Raw genomic sequence first — 17,818 nt, 5'->3', positions numbered from 1 at the left:
TTTAATCTTATGTGAATTTAAAGAGAAAAATTATACTAAATAGATAAGCCAAATTTATCAACCACATGATAAAAGTTTTTTTATTATAATTTTTTTAAATATGATTGAAAAACTGTAATATTTAATATATAAAAACTCGTTAGTTATTGAATGAAATATAATTGGAATCTTGTAAGTAATTAAATATTTTTTTTATTTGTTTGGGAAGATATTAAATGTTAGCGCTAGAATAAAATTTGAAAGTAAATAGTAATTTTTCAAAACTTAACAAGTAGGTGAAATTTCGATAATTTTTCTTTTTTATTTTAATAATAATTAGGCGAGGGTGGCAAATAGGAAATAAAGACAGGGAAATGGGAATTTCAAAGAGGGAGAGGCGGGAGGGGGCCAGGTGGACAACAATAACGCCACGTCTCCAGTCCCCTCCCACCTACTAAACCGCTGGCCCTAAATCCTGTCTCTCTGTACAGTTTTATATATTTATTTTCTTTTTTTGGCTTGTGGAAACAACGAAAACCTGAAAAAAACTCAGAACAGAAAAAGAAACGTAAGAAGTATACTTCAAAAGTCGTTGCAAGCACTAGAAGCTACGGGAAAGAGAGAATCAGGGGGGTTTTGGATCCTAAATGACGCTGTAGCCCTTGCTCTTCCTTTCCTCTTTCAAAAAATTCCTCGTGTTTGTTGAGCTGCTCTTCCTCTCTCAGCCTCCTCTCCGAGGTACGTACGGGCTTGGGAGATTTTCCTTCCTCTTCTCTCTTTTTCTTGTTTGATCTGGTAACAGGTTTTGTTTTTGTGTTTGGTTGCTAAGAAAGTTCATGCAATGAGAGGGTAATGAGGTTTTTGATATGTAATTAAGAGATCTGATTTTCAAATTTTATAAACTTCTTCCATTTTCTCAGCAACCACGCACCTCTCTTGTATTTTCTGTTTTGGAATAAAAAAACTAGTTGTTATTATTTCGGTTATGCGCTTAGAATCTGATTGTCTTTTTTTATGGTCAGATCTAAATACGTGTAAAACCAGATTTTTTTTTTTAAATTCCTTTTTGAATCTGGTAAATTCCATTCTAGAATGAAGCATGTTGGCACTTTGATTCTTTTTGTTTAAGATTTTCACAGGAATGAAAAAAAATTCTAGAGGTCTGTTTGGTTTTTTGTTTCTTAATTCCAATGGGAAAGAAAAGAAATGCACTAACTTTTCAACATTGAGGAAAAAGGGAAAATTTGAAGACGGGGAAACCCATTTCTAGAAATAAGAAATATGCTTTTGCTTATTCGTGAAAATAAGACTTGTCTATTTTATTTTTCTCTTTTTACTTGTTTGGGACACGATTTGTACTGTTGTTCTTTCATAGTTTTTTTTTTTTTTTTTTTTTCATTCTACAATGTGCTGCTTCTAATCAGTTGTAATGGAATAATCTATATGCATGTTGCAGGAAGGTGTTGTCGGAAGATTACGTGTCCTTTTTGTAAATTTCAATTCAATTGTCGCTATCTGATTTGTCAGTTCTACAATCACGCCATGGTTGCCACTGCAGCTGCTTCATCGTTTTTCCCAGTTCCTTCGCCATCTGGAGATGCCAAGGCCTCCAAGTTTGGTAGTGTGTCTGCAAGTTTGGGAGGAATCAAAACGAAATCTGCTTCCTCTGGGGCTTTGCAAGTTAACACAAATGTCCAAGCTCCTCCAAAGATAAATGGTCCTCCAGTTGGCTTGACAGCATCAGTGGAAACTCTGAAGAATGAGGATGTTGTGTCGTCACCAGCACCTCGGACGTTCATCAACCAATTACCTGATTGGAGCATGCTTCTTGCTGCAATTACAACCATGTTTTTGGCGGCAGAGAAGCAGTGGATGATGCTTGATTGGAAACCAAAGCGACCTGATATGCTTATTGACCCCTTTGGTATTGGGAGAATTGTCCAAGATGGTCTTGTCTTCCGCCAGAATTTCTCAATTAGGTCATATGAAATTGGTGCAGATCGTACAGCATCTATAGAGACGTTGATGAACCATTTACAAGTATGGTCATGTATTTAAATTTACTGTTATTCTTGGAGAGAGAATTTTCTCAAAGTTATGTTTGGGAGGTGTTTATATTGTCTCCACAAACTCAAATAATTCCTTTTATTTTTCATTGGTTGCAGGAAACTGCACTTAATCATGTTAAGACTGCTGGGCTTCTTGGCGATGGATTTGGTGCAACCCCAGAGATGTCCAAAAGAAACCTGATATGGGTGGTAACTCGTATGCAGATTCTGGTAGATCGTTATCCTACATGGTGAGACACAATCCAGTGTATATAATGCTTGAATCTGTGATCTTATGTGTTTTTGTTTTATGTAATAAAAGAAATTTGCTGTTAGCGCTGGATCTTTGGAGTGCCAAGTTGTTTCCATATGCCTTATGAAACATTTTTAAGCTTATTTTGCACCAATTGATTAGCTGACGCCTGACCCTTGGGACTAGGTCTTGTTGGGTTGTGCTAATAGAGGGCTGACTTATTTAGTCTTGCAGGGGTGATGTTGTTCAAGTAGATACTTGGGTGAGTGCATCAGGAAAGAATGGTATGCGCCGTGATTGGCTTGTCCGTGATGCTAAAACTGGTGAAACTTTGACCAGAGCCTCCAGGTAGAAAACTACTTTGAAGAGATCCTTGCTTTTGTAGTGCTTTTACAATTGCATGCTCAATTGATTTCAAACATCTGGTTTGGAAAATTTTCAGTGTGTGGGTGATGATGAATAAAGTGACAAGGAGGTTATCCAAAATTCCTGAAGAAGTTCGAGGGGAAATTGAGCCTTATTTTCTGACTTCTGATCCTGTTGTGAATGAGGACAGCAGAAAACTGCCAAAAATTGATGACAATACAGCGGACTATATCTGCGAAAGTCTAACTGTAATTAAATATACCAAAACTTATGTAGTTATCTTCACTGACGGTTTTATTTCCTATAACAATCTGCTCACAGTCATTGTTGTTTGTCTTCTCTTGATTCACAGCCTAGATGGAATGATTTAGATGTCAACCAACATGTTAACAATGTGAAGTACATAGGCTGGATCCTTGAGGTTCGTTCTTCAACCTCAATATTCCAGTTTTTAAGTTTTAATCATTCTTTGACCTTTCTTCTTGCCCGCTCTGTTTTGTTTTGTTTTGTTATATATATATATATATATATATATATAAAGTTTCTTAAATGAGCAATCTCATAGCATCTCATTAAAATGGATGGACTGAGAATGAGAAAGAGATCCTGTCCGGAAGGCTAGTTGTGCTGGGATTGAATCAAAATTTAGTCCTTTTGGTTTAATTCAACAAATATAATTTTATGAGCATGCATTAGTTGACATTCTTATTAACCTTTAAATTTTGCTTGGCAATTTGCTTGTTTTGATCTCATGAACTTGATGCTTGCATAGAGTAATAAGTGGTGTCAGGGTGTTGAGAATTTCTGGCTTTTAGAACTTTTTATCACAATCCAGTTTATGTCAGACAGCAGGGCACGCTCAAATGTGTTAATGAATTGATTCATTCCTCTCTCAAGCGTCAAGGTCTTTTCCCTCGTTTTTGTTCGTTCACCTGACGATATGGTGCATCTTGTTGCAGAGCGCTCCTCCACCAATCCTGGAGAGTCATGAGCTTGCTGCCATTACTTTGGAGTATAGGAGGGAGTGTGGCAGGGACAGCGTGCTGCGGTCCTTGACTGCTGTATCTGACACTGGCATTGGAAATTTAGGCAGCCCTGGCGCAGTTGAGTTCCAACACTTGCTCCGGCTTGAGGAGGGTGCTGAGATTGTGAGGGGAAGGACTGAGTGGAGACCCAAACATGCCGACAATTTTGGTATCATGGGTCACATCCCAGCTGAGAGCGCTTAAAGATTGACAGGTTGTGGCTGGAGTGGCATTACTCTCCTTGCTACGTGTCACATTACTTGTGTAGAATCCTGCCTGTTGGATATATGTTTTCTTATTATGTATGTATTTATATATAATTTTTTTGTTCAATTTCTTGGATAAACGAAAGCTGTAAGCTTATTATAAATTAGCTGTTGACATGTTCTCATTTTGGAACTTGAGTTTAATTTTTCTTGTTGCAAGGGTAGAGCAAACGTGGGCATTCCTCAAGGAGCACTAATGACTATACTGAATTCGGGAGGATATTTTACTTAGCTACTCTGATCATCAGTATTGTAGATTTTAAAAATCTTTTCCAGAGATTCTAGTATTGATAGGCTTGTAATTTTCTTTATCAATCGGTTAACAGGCTACAGGCCTCATTGATTATTATATATGGGTTGATCTGCTATTTGATATCGCAATTCAGAATTGTGATATTTAAGTGTATTATTTCACTTAAAAACTATTACTACTACATTAATTCACCATGTATTTTTATTTTGTATGCAAATTATCCCATTTATCCTAGAATGGTCTTCATTTTATTGTACAAAACATTATTTCTTCACTATTGTGCAAGACACAAGTGGACTGTGACCTCTTATTTTGGTATGCTTGAGTTTGCCTCTTATTTTGTCTTTAAACAATTATTCCGTTATTGAATTTTTTATTTTTCAATCTCAATCTTTTATGTTATGTTCACGTAATTTTAACCCTAGCAACTTATTTTGTTTCTTGTTTTATATCATGTTTATGATATCAAAAAAATATCCCATCATTAAATTAACATTTCAATCCTAAATTTAATATGTTTTACTTTAAGTTTCTTTCTGGAATTAAAAAAAAAAAAGTAAAATCATTTGAAAATACAAGAGGAGAGATAAATTTATCAGTTGATCACTTTCAGTCACTTAAAAAGGATCAATTGACCAGTTTCATAAAAAAAAAAAAAAAAATAGTTGTAATGAATTCATCTTGGAGAGATGAGTGCTCGTCATATAAAAAATAGTTCAATAAATGTGATATTTTTTTATTTAATAGGTTATAAAAAGTAAATCAGACTCATAATTATTTTTAATTAAGTTTGATTTTAGGTTTTTTAGAGTGATTATAGGCTCTTTTTAGTATTTGATTAGTACTTAAAAGTGCATATTTATCAATGTTTTATATCATCATTTTGCACTTAAAGTATCAATAACTCCTTAACTAAAGCATGTTTTATAATAACAAGTCTAATACTATAAAATGCCCTAATATATGGTAAATGTTCATCTTAAATGCAGACTTATCACATAAATTAAAGGATTGATTGATGAATTCAACTACTGAAATTTGTGAAGATAAAGAGAGGGTGAAACTTAGAAAAGAGATGTTGGTGCAGTCCAAACTGGAACACTGTTGGGTAATTTGGTCATATCTCGAGTTCTAGATGTCCAAATGACCTCAAATGTTTACACAGATTCAGTAAGGCATAGGCCTACAACTTTCATGTTTTCATCAAGATCTAAGAAGGCCGTTTTCAAGTCCAAATTATAGCAACAACGGAGAACTCCGAATCTGTCCTGCAGCCCGAACACTGTTCAGTGTTTAGTCCATATCTGGAGTTCTAGAAGTCCAAATGACCTCGATTTTTTTTTTCCTGGAAAGCTGACTCAATTTCCTACAACTTTCATATTTTCCAGTGGACCTAGTTCGGATGGTAGCATTTTTGTTTTATTCATACAAGAAGATAAAGATTTTCACCAAGTCAAAAGTTGGCCACCCACTCAACAATTAGTCATCAAATCAATAATTCCGAATTTTGGCCTATAAAAGGAGGCATTTGCCATGCATTTGGGGGCTTGGTTGTTCAGATCAAGTTCATGCTCTTTAATTCTCTCTTTATATTTTTTGTAATTCTTAAGTTTTGCTTTCATTAATTTCTTGTTTATGCTTTTCATTTCCTTTCCTTTCCTTAGTTAACTTGTATCTTATTTATGTTCTTGTTTTGTTAATTTATGTTTCTCTTCTTCATTATGTTTAGCTAAGTTTATTATGTCAAGGTGAAAAGGTTACACTAATGGTGTAAGAACAAGTATGGTGTAAACTCAACATGGACCTTAATGTTTAATATTAACATGTCTTATCTTGTTATCTTACTAATTCTTAATACTTTGTTTGTTAAATGGTTAATCTAGATTTGTGTTATATAACACTTGGTACAACAAATGCTTGGCACTCTCATAGCCCAACCGTATGGTATTACCTACACTTGGGCTATGAAAGGAACTTGATTTGTTGTTAACATCAGTTAACATCATGAATTCCTGACAATATTTAAAAGTTTGGTGTTATGTAAATAAGATAATTAATATGATCATGTTAATAATTTATAATGAGCTATTAATGACAAATCATCCGATTGGAATCTCCTTCGTGTGTGGTTTCCAAATTGAGTAATAAGAGTTTATACTATACTTGTTTGAAATACCATTGGTGGATCCTCTAACCTTGACATTTGTTTTTATCATTGTTTAATCCTTACATTAATCTTCCATCTCAAAGGTTCTCATTAATTTCTTCCTCCTCCTCTTCTTTTTACTACTACTACTACTATTAATATTAATATTATTATTTACATTCTGTTTATATTATATAATATATCTCTTTGATCTTTTCATAAACTCAATAAATAGGCTGGAAACTTGTGATCCGATCTTTTAGATCATTCTCAGGTATAACAACGCTACGTACTGAGTATTATTATTATTATTATTATTATTACTATTACTATTATTGTTATTGTTGTTGTTGTTGTTGTGTCTTTGTTGTTGTTGTCTTTGTTGTTGTTGTCTTTTTATTTATAATTTATACAATTAACCTCTCTATGGTTCGACCCCGGTCTTGCTGGGTTATTTATTATTCCGACACTCCTGCACTTGGGAGAAGACATCAATCTTTTGATCGTGTCAAGTTTTTGGCGCCGTTGCCGGGGAGGTAAATTTCTGTACAAATTATAAATTTTGTTTTATTTTCTCTTTTCACTTTTCTTGTATCTAACATTGTTTCTTTTGTTTTGTTTCCTTTTCTTTTTTTTTCTTCTTCCTTTTATTCTCTTTCTACACGTGCATGAGTGTTTGGTCACGTACATTAAGTGGTAGACTTTGTAGGGTATCCTCATCATTTTCAGAAAATATGGCCAAAGAAGATAACCAGTCACTTCATAATGAGAATAATGAGAATAACCATGTTAGGACACTTAGAGACCACATGAATCCCACAAGAACAAGTGCACCCTCATGCATAGTTTTCCCTCTTGATGCATCCCATTTTAATTTTAAGCCAGGCATTATTCAACTTTTACCTTTTTTTCATGGCTTAGATCTAGAAAATCCATACTTGCATTTGAGAGAATTTGAAGAAGTTTATAACACCTATAATGACTTAAATTGTAGCATGAATACCATTAGATTAAAGCTTTTTCCTTTTTCATTAAAAGATAAAGCTAAAACATGGCTACAAAATCTTAGGTCAGGATCCATTCGTGCTTGGGATGAAATGCAACAACAATTTTTAAAGAAGTTTTTTCCATCTCATAGAACCAACTCTTTCAAAAGACAAATCACCACTTTCACTCAAAAACTAGGTGAAACATTTTACCAATGTTGGGATAGGTATCGAGACTTGCTTAATACTTGCCTTCATCATGGTTTTGAAACATGGAGGTTGGTTTCACAATTTTATGAAGGATTAACACCTAAAGATAGGCAAATGGTTGAATTGATGTGCAATGGAACTTTTGAAGATAAATACCCTAATGAAGCAATAGAGTACCTAGACTTGCTAGCTGAAAATGCGCAAAATTGGGACATTACAAGCACTTATGAGGCACCAAGTAAAACCCAACCTCATACATCTAGTGGAGGTATGTATAACCTTAGGGAAGATCATGACCTCCAAGCCAAATTTGCATCTTTAGCTAGAAAAGTCGAGGCACTAGAGTTGAAAAAGAGTGGTCAATTAAAATCTGTTCAAGACATTGTGTGTCAAATCTGTGAAACAAATGAACATGTAACCAATGACTGTCCAACTTTGCCTTCTTTTAAGGAATGCCTCCATGAACAAGCCCATGATTTAAACAGTTTTCAAAGGCCTAATCATAACCCATACTCGCAAACATATAATCCTGGTTGGAGAAATCACCTAAATTTCAGTTGGAAGAGTGATAACAATAATGCACAAACTTCGCAGCCACTGTTTCAAGCACACCATAATTTTCAAAATTCTCATGGATATGCACCTCCTTATGCTCCACCTCTTAGAAGAAATCTTGAGGAAATATTGCATGCATTCATTGAAAAGCAAGAGACAATCAACACTCAACTTGCTCAAGGCATGACAGATTTTAAAGATGCTCTTGCAAAGTTAACATCTGCTCTCAGTTTCCAAGAGAAAGGTAAGTTTCCATCTCAACTACAACAAAATCCAAAGGGGCAATACAATGCAAATGCAAGTAGTTCTGAAAGTCAATAAATGAATCAAGTCAAATCAGTCATCACTCTTCGCAGTGGTAAGGTTATTGAAAAACCTACTCTTGAACCTTGTGAGAAAGATGACGAGTCAATCTCTGAGGGTAAGGAAGGGGTTGAATTTGAACATTGTGAAGAAAAGACTGTCACTCCGCTAGCACTTCCATTTCCTCATGCCATGACCAAACAAAGAAAAGTCAATCACAACTCTGAAATCCTTGAAACTTTCAAACAGGTAAGGATCAATATACCTTTGTTGGATGCTATTAAACAGGTACCTTTCTATGCTAAATTTTTGAAAGATCTATGCACTGTGAAGAGAAAACTGAATGTGAAAAAGAAAACCTTTTTAGCCGAACAAGTAAGTGCTATTCTTCAGAATAATAATGCTTTGAAATATAAAGACCCTGGTTGTCCTACAATTTCTTGCTTTATTGGAGAACATAAAATTGAAAGAGCCTTCCTTGATCTTAGAGCTAGTGTGAATTTACTTCCATATTCGGTTTTTCAAAGTCTCAATCTAGGTGAGTTAAAACCAACTTCTGTAACTCTTTTACTTGCTGATAGATCTGTAAAAGTGCCTAGAGGAATAATTGAAGATGTGTTAGTACAAGTCGATAAATTCATTTATCCTGTGGATTTTATTGTCTTAGACACGCAACCTGTTGAAGCATGTAATTCATTCCCTGTTATTTTAGGACGTCCGTTTCTTGCAACTTCTGATGCATTAATTAATTGTGGGAATGGACTAATGAAGTTATCTTTTGGAAACATGACATTGGAGATTAATATTTTCAACATTTGCAAGCAACCTGGAGATGATAATGATTTACAAGAAGTAGATCATATTGAAGAATTAGTTCATGATCAACTTGAATCTACTTTGAGTAAAATTGAGTTGGATGAATCTGAAGATTTACAAATGATTTATTCTCAGGAAGAAATCACGGATGAAAAAAGCACAAAAAATATTGATGCTGATCTTTTGTCAAGAGTGACAACAAATTTGACATCTAACATCCCACCAATCGATGATTACTCTCCTGATAAATCCTTACTTTCTCTTAGTTCAATGCCTTGGTTTGCTAAAAATATCAATTTTCTTGCTTCAGGACATTTGCCAGCTCACTGGAGTACTGAAGACAAAGGAAAGTTTTTGAACGAAGTGAATAACTTTTATTGGGATGACCCTAATTTATTCAAATATTGTCCTGATCAAAAATTTTAAAGATGCATTCCTGACAATGAGGTAACTAGTGTCATTTAACTTTGTCATTCTGAAGCATGTGAGAGTCAATTTTCATCAAGAAAGACGACTGTAAAAATCTTACAAAAAGGATTTTATTGGCCCACCATGTTCAAGGACACACATGCATTCTGCAAAACTTGTGAAAATTATAACAACCCGGCTTTCCAAGCCCAAAACAACAGTAAATGTTTTATATATATATATATATATAATATTTAATGCACATGGGTGCCGGTAATCAAAGAACTTGAATCCTCACATTATCAAAAATACAATCCATACAATCAACATTTCATTTAAAAGCGAATCTTACACAAACACATAATGTTAAGTTGCATGATTTGAAGTTCATATTAAAAATATATACATAGACATGAGTTTGCATTCTTATCCTACTAATAGCCATCACAATTTTAAACAAAAAGAATCTAATAAAAGTTATACATTCAGTACATTGATCCATACAAAATACATTATAATTTAGAATGCATCTACATAATTCCTTGCAAAAATAGGTTCCCGTGTATCGGGTTTCCTAGACATCTCGTTGGTGTGACGTCCCTGCAGCATTACAAAACATTTAAGAGAATGCAAATACTTAATAATAATAATAATAGTAACTAACGGTCTGGCAATTAAATAAAGCATTATGTTGCGATGTCGCGGTCGCACAAATTTATTACCCTAGCTTAAAACACACAAGATAGTATAGAGCAAGCAAGGGGTCGATCCCACGAGGAAGTTTGAAGTTAGATTTTTATGTTGTACGTTATGTAATTGGGGGGGGATTGATTTGAAATGATTTAAACTATGGCAGAAATTAAACTAGCAAACAAAATCAATTGAAACTGAAATATATCAAGAAAACAAACCTTGGTTGCAAGCACACACCACCAACGGAAATTAGAACCGATCCTTGAAACGAAACTCCAGTTTATATTATGAATTTTATCTTTTCTTAATATTGGTTAATTAACGGATCCGCCGTATAACTAGCCCTAACCAACAAATAATCACAGTGTCCGCACTAATGATTTAATCCAATGGCAAGCCTTAAAGATCCAGATAAATTCATTAATCTTAACAACCAAGTTGTCAATTTGTGTTGCTATGATCGAATGTTCTCCCTAAGTTTAATAACGTAGTTCCGCTACAATTATCAAGCTTAGTTGCTTCACAAGTTTATATACCACAACTCCGGTTTTGATATCAAACTTAGCAATAGATTGTTCACAATAATAACTTAGAGTCCGCTCTAGCAATTAAGATAAAACAATCATAGGAAATATGCATAGGAAAACAAACATACTCATTCATAACATAAACTGAAAAATAAAAGGAAGAATAAATCTCACAGTTCTTGAAATCCGAAGGTTTGTTTGTGTCCTTGCAACCAAGAAACGAGCTTAGCCTTGCATATCTATTGAACAACTACTCCTAAAGATGAAAGAATACATAATTTCTGATTTGTAGAGAGGAGAGTTTGTGTTTCCTCCTCCTTCTTCTTCTTCTTCTTTTCTTCTTGCTACCTCCTTCTACTCACCCTCTATTTATACACAAATTGTAAGTAAGAAAATCAAAGTTCAAGTGTGAACATCAATAGATGGTGGTAGTGTGAAGGCGGCTGGCGGCTGGCGGCTGGTGGCTGGTGGCTGGTGGCTGCTGTCTTGAGGTTGGTGGCTGCCATGAGGTTGGTGGCTGCCATGAGGTTGGTGGCTGCCTTCCTTGACCTTCTAGAATATTTACTAGAGGAGCTAAATTGCTGGTGGGTTTGGATGCTTCTAGATGAAATTTGGATTCGTTTCTTCACGCAACCTGCTTGCTGGCAGAATTCAGCTGTCATCTTTGAAAAATCATATATACCTCATATGACAATCGTTTTTGGCTGAAATTTGGAGCGTTTATAGATCTTTGAGTAAGGAATCCAACAAAAATTGAGTTTGCATTAATTGGACTTCTGAAGCTCCAGATATTGAATTTTGAATGGGCAAAGGTCAACATTGGCAGACTGCGAGATTTTGACTTTGAAGGATGTGATTTCCATGATCTTTCTCTTTTTTATTTTTCTTTGCATTACATTTCCAAAAAGGTATGGATGTTAAATTTTTTAATGCCACTGGAATCACTTCATTTCGATCTCTGGAACTCACGCTCTGCACAAATACCGACTGAACTTCAAATCTGCCAATTACCTCCAATTTACTCCTTTTTGCATATTTCATTCCAAAAAATGCCTTCAAAACATAAAACAAAGAATATCAAGGCATTTTATATAAAATAACATATGCAAAACACTAGTTAAATGCGGGTGAAACTATCGAATAATATGGTTACATCAAATACCCCCACACTTAGCTCTTGCTCGTCCTCGAGAAAGGATAAATAAAATTAAATTGAAAATAACTATGATCAATTTCTTAATCTCCCATCAATGTCTAAGAGTACAAGCATTATAAACAAGAATACAATCATGAAGGATAAATAATATAATTCTCATGAATTTATTTACATGCAAACTTCAAAACTCAATCAATCGTTTGGATTTAAATGAAATCTATGCCATGCCAAAGTGATAGGTCCTCTCATTGATATACACTCCAACACTCATGTGTTTAGGGTTTATGTGTTTAAATCTCTCAAATTCAATCAAAGAGTATGTTCTACCATAAGCTTTGCTTTTCAATCTCATCTCCATTAGCAACTTATTACAAGTATTACATGAATCAAAAGGTCTTATTTTCCGGTTGTAATGGGGCTGAGGTTAAGTGAGGTAAAAGAAAGTAAAAGGAAAGGTTCAAACCAATGAAAGTAGAGCATTTTGAAAAATGATACTTCAAACAAGATATTCCATCAAAGCTCATAAATTTTTCATTTTTAATCACAAATGTTTAACTCCTTTTGATTTCAAGCTCTTTCAACATAAAGCCTTAAGAACATAAAGGAATACTTTTTTTTCTTTTTTTCTTTTTCTTTTTTTTTTCTTCGCAACTTTGCCCATTTTTTTCATCAAGCATCACTTCTTGTTTTTCATATAATTTCCAACCATAAATTCCATGAAATATTACAAGTATATGCTCTACTAATCCTTGGCCAGGGGAAAAGAAAAACATATATTAAAGTTAAGGCTTATACATGGATAAAGCAAAAAAAAGATAATCAAGCTCAAAACGGGTTCACTAAGGATAATATGCTTTAGGTTGGCTTTTTGGCTTTGAGGGGTTAAAATTCCTAATGCCTTTATCATCTTCATGTATATTTGTAATGGGATATAATCTCAATAAGATATGAAGCAAGTTCTAGAGATACTTATCATTGAAAGAATGCACACTCAAAGAATATAATTTTGAAGGCTCAAAAGCTTGCATTTGTATAACACTATAAAGTCAACATGGCATATTCTCAAAGTCAATCCCTAAACCAATTAAAACCTTAAAATTTGCATGCATACTCCTTCATTTGATTTATATCTTCATCTATCTAAATTAATTCTCATATATAATACTGATATTCTCAAAAACCAATGGGAGTTAAAAAGATCAAACACAATTTTTTTTTTTTTTAAGAACAAGAAAACTAAAATAAGAAAACCATAAGTCTCCCAATACCCCCACACTTAAAACACAACATTGTCCTCAATGTTGAAATAAAAGCAAAGGAACATAAGAGAATGACAAAGATAAAGTAAAATACGAAAAATAAAAGATAAGGAAAAAGAAAGCAAATCTGATTTTTTTTCTTTTTGTGCTGGGTTGCCTCCCAGTAAGCGCTTTTGTTTTATGTCATTGGCTCGACATATTGCATGCTCATTCTTCATAGATTGGTTCAATTAACTCTACAGAAGCGGTGAGATCTGTCGTCCAACCTTCATAGAAAGGTTTCAAACGATGCCCATTGACTTTGAGTATGTTGTTCGTTTCTAAACTTGTAATTTCAACTGCACCATAAGAAAAAACATTAGAAACAACAAATGGTCCAATCCAAACGAGAGCTTTAACTTTCCAGGAAAAAGTTTTCAAACGCGAATGATAAAGAAGGACTTTGTCTCCAACATGAAACTCCTTTCTTGTAAGCATTCGGTCATGAAGATTCTTAGTCTTTTCTTTGTAAAATCCTTGCATTCTCGTAAGCATCATTTTGAATCTCTTCCACCGTAATTCCAATCTTTTTAGGCACCAAAAGGATAGGCGCCACCCATTCACTATCCGTGATGGGGTAAATGACTCCTGCATCATGAAGGACAATTTGCAAAGCTTGCAAAATCCAATGTTGATTCATGCATGTTTTGGGGAACACATATATGCCTTTCCATCTCTTCTATCTTGGTAAAATCATAGTCAATTGCTCAAAGCCATGCTTAATCCATACTCATCATCAAAATCACAAACTGGCTGCACACACTTATCAACTTGGTCATAACATGTGATAGAATAAAACATTGCTATAAGGATGTGTCATTGCATCATGAAAATTAAATTCAATTTTTTCATCTCCTACCTCCATAGACAAGTATCCTTACCACAATCAATCTTTGTGTTGGCAGTTTTCAAGAATGGTCTCCCAAACAATATAGGAGTGCTGGTTGATGAATCACAAGAATCATGTTCCATATCAAGAATATAAAAGTCACATGGAATAACCAAACTATCAATCTTGACTAGGACATCTTCTATCACACCAAGTGGGTAAACAAAAACTACGATCCGCAAGTTGCCATTACAATACTAGTTTTATTCAAAGGCTCTAGACTAAGAGAATCATAAACATGTTTAGGCATAACACTAATGGATGCACCTAAATCGCATAAAGCTCTTTTAAAACTAGCATTACCAATAACACATGGATAGTAAACGCACCTGGGTCTTTTTGTTTCAAAGGCAGATTCTTTTGAACAACAGCAGATACAACTTCACCCATACTTACCGTTTCATGACCTTTCAGTTTGAAAGCTCTCTTGTAGTACACAACTCCTTCAAGAATTTGGCATACTTGGGAATTTGCTTGATAGCATCAAGCAAAGGAATGTTGAGTTCTACTTTCTTAAAAAACCTCTAGAATCTCTTTTTCCTTGTCCTCTTTCTTTGACCTAGAAGAACTCACGGGAAAGGGTGGAATTGTTGTAAAACTGGAATTCATTGAGTGAGGAGTTACCTTTGGAGTGTTGGTCTTTGTTTCAGTTTGTGGAGGAGAAGGATGATGTATCTTCTTTGTACCCAATTCAGTTTCTATCTCTTCTTCTTCCTCCATCTCAATTTGTTTTTGACCTTTTCTCTTTAATTTCTTTCCCACTTCGCAACATGATCGCACTAACATGCTCTATTGGATTCAATGCTTGGGAGGGCAATTTTCCATTCATTTGTGCTTCCAATTTCCACACTTGAAGCTACTTGCCCCATTTGCTTTTCCAAGTTGTGAATACTTGACCTTGTTTCCTGTTGAAAAGACATGACATTTTGTTGCAAAGTAACAGTATTAGAAGCCAAAGTTTTCATCATCTCACGAAGATCATCATTGGATGACGATTGTCTTGCTTGATAATTCTGTTGGGGTTGAAATCCATTGGGATGGAATTGTTGGCCTTGATTGCCTTGTTGAGGTTGGTTCCCATATCGTAGGTTAGGATGATCTCTCCATCCAGGATTGTACGTGTGGGAAAAAGGATCATACTTACGCTGAGGTTGTCCGTTGAATGCTCCATCAATTGCATGAAGCTTGTTCAATGTAATCTTCTTGCATTGTTGGGCACATATTCGAAGCATGTCCTTGTGAGGAGCATATGCTACAAACTTTCACCTGCTGCACATTTCCACAAGCCAAAGAACGCACAAGAGAAGTAAGATCATTAACTTTATTTTCAAGGTTAGAAATACTTACCTCATTTACTCGTTTGTTGGAGAAGTCTCCACGAGTGCCAAATTGTTTTGAGTTGGCTGCCATGTTTGAGATCAATTGGCGTGCAGCCTCAGGTGTCTTATCTACCAATGCGCCTCCACTTGCAGCATCAATGATACTACGGTCAGTAGGCATCAATCCTTCATAGAAATATTGAATGAGTAGCTGATCGGGTATTTGATGATGAGGGCATTGAATACACAATTGCTCAAATCTTTCCCAATACTCTGAAAGTGTCTCTCCATGAGATTGCCGAATCCCACATATTTCTTTCCTTATGTTGGCAACTCGAGATGCTGGGAAATACTTCTCAAGGAAAATCTTCTTCATGGCGTTCCAAGTTCTAATAGATCCTGGGAGAATAGAGAAAAGCCATGCCTTTTGCTGCCCCTTTTAAAGAGAAAGGGAAAGCTTTCAACTTAACTTGTTCTTCATCAACTCCATTCGGTTTCATGCCAACACAAACCATATGGAACTCCTTGAGATGAGTATGAGGATCTTCTCCTGCAAGACCATTCAATGTTGGTAACAAATGTATAAAACCAGATTTGAGCTCAAAGTTTACATTATTGTCAATGTTTATGCACAATGGTTGATTCTCCACGTTAGGAGCAGCAAGCTCCTTGAGTGTTTGTTGTCGTGCAACCGCCATGGTGTTGAGGTGAACTTCCTTTCTTAACTTGCGTAAAGTGCTTTCTATTTCAAGATCAACCTGCACTAGACTCTGATTAGTAGAACGGGTTACTGGCATCAATCGCTAAGAAAAATCAAAAGAAAGCAACCACACAAGCGATAATAATAATAATAATAATAATAATAATAATAATAATAATAATAATAATAATGCAAATTATATGAAAATCCTATGCTAGAAAACTAAAACTACCTAAAAACCTTAGAAAACAGTGGAATTTGGCCTCAATAGGGTGGGGCTAGTGGTATACCACTAGTCTTGTTCAGAACGTCATTTCACTTCAGAAAACGAAGGTTAGAAACCTAATTCCACAAACAATTCTGTCTTCAACAGTACCGCTGTGGCAAGTGAACAGTAACACCGCAAGCAAAAATTCTGTTTTTTTTTCTTTTTTTTTTTCAGAAATGTAAATAACAATCACAGAAACTAAAAATAACAGTACAAGCACAAGAATCAACTAAAATTACCTCCCCGGCAACGGCGCCAAAATTTGTTGCGATGTCGCGGTCGCACAAATTTATTACCCTAGCTTAAAACACACAAGATAGTATAGAGCAAGCAAGGGGTCGATCCCACGAGGAAGTTTGAAGTTAGATTTTTATGTTGTACGTTATGTAATTGGGGGGGATTGATTTGAAATGATTTAAACTATGGCAGAAATTAAACTAGCAAACAAAATCAATTGAAACTGAAATATATCAAGAAAACAAACCTTGGTTGCAAGCACACACCACCAACGGAAATTAGAACCGATCCTTGAAACGAAACTCCAGTTTATATTATGAATTTTATCTTTTCTTAATATTGGTTAATTAACGGATCCGCCGTATAACTAGCCCTAACCAAACAAACAATCACAGTGTCCGCACTAATGATTTAATCCAATGGCAGCCTTAAGATCCAGATAAATTCATTAATCTTAACAACCAAGTTGTCAATTTGTGTTGCTATGATCGAATGTTCTCCCTAAGTTTAATAACGTAGTTCCGCTACAATTATCAAGCTTAGTTGCTTCACAAGTTTATATACCACAACTCCGGTTTTGATATCAAACTTAGCAATAGATTGTTCACAATAATAACTTAGAGTCCGCTCTAGCAATTAAGATAAACAATCATAGGAAATATGCATAGGAAAACAAACATACTCATTCATAACATAAACTGAAAATAAAAGGAAGAATAAATCTCACAGTTCTTGAAATCCGAAGGTTTGTTTGTGTCCTTGCAACCAAGAAAACGAGCTTAGCCTTGCATATCTATTGAACAACTACTCCTAAAGATGAAAGAATACATAATTTCTGATTTGTAGAGAGGAGAGTTTGTGTTTCCTCCTCCTCCTTCTTCTTCTTCTTTTCTTCTTGCTACCTCCTTCTACTCACCCTCTATTTATACACAAATTGTAAGTAAGAAAATCAAAGTTCAAGTGTGAACATCAATAGATGGTGGTAGTGTGAAGGCGGCTGGCGGCTGGCGGCTGGCGGCTGGTGGCTGGTGGCTGGTGGCTGCTGTCTTGAGGTTGGTGGCTGCCATGAGGTTGGTGGCTGCCATGAGGTTGGTGGCTGCCTTCCTTGACCTTCTAG

The 17,818-nt window shown here is 35.1% G+C and overlaps 1 protein-coding gene across 5 annotated transcripts; it reads left to right on the top strand.

The window, feature by feature from the left end:
• Positions 1-469: 469 nt before the first annotated feature.
• On the top strand, positions 470-4,288 carry LOC118047982 (palmitoyl-acyl carrier protein thioesterase, chloroplastic). 5 transcript variants are annotated; one of them, XM_035057468.2, is made up of 8 exons: positions 470-717; positions 1,436-2,019; positions 2,145-2,278; positions 2,515-2,628; positions 2,723-2,894; positions 2,999-3,067; positions 3,606-3,885; positions 4,103-4,288. In XM_035057468.2, exons 2-7 carry the CDS (start codon positions 1,522-1,524, stop codon positions 3,873-3,875), a joined length of 1,257 nt encoding a protein of 418 aa, XP_034913359.1. In that variant the 5' UTR covers positions 470-717; positions 1,436-1,521; the 3' UTR covers positions 3,876-3,885; positions 4,103-4,288. The 5 variants fall into 5 exon arrangements, 3 of the variants coding, with proteins under 3 accessions (XP_034913359.1, XP_034913360.1, XP_034913358.1); XM_035057469.2 differs by having other exon boundaries at positions 4,098-4,288; XR_004687414.2 differs by having other exon boundaries at positions 471-717; positions 3,606-3,973.
• Positions 4,289-17,818: the final 13,530 nt, after the last annotated feature.

Source organism: Populus alba, chromosome 6, assembly GCF_005239225.2.
Source record: "Populus alba chromosome 6, ASM523922v2, whole genome shotgun sequence".
Lineage (NCBI taxonomy): Eukaryota > Viridiplantae > Streptophyta > Magnoliopsida > Malpighiales > Salicaceae > Populus > Populus alba.
Note: the sequence above shows the minus strand (reverse complement) of the source record. Positions and strands in the feature narration are given on the sequence as shown.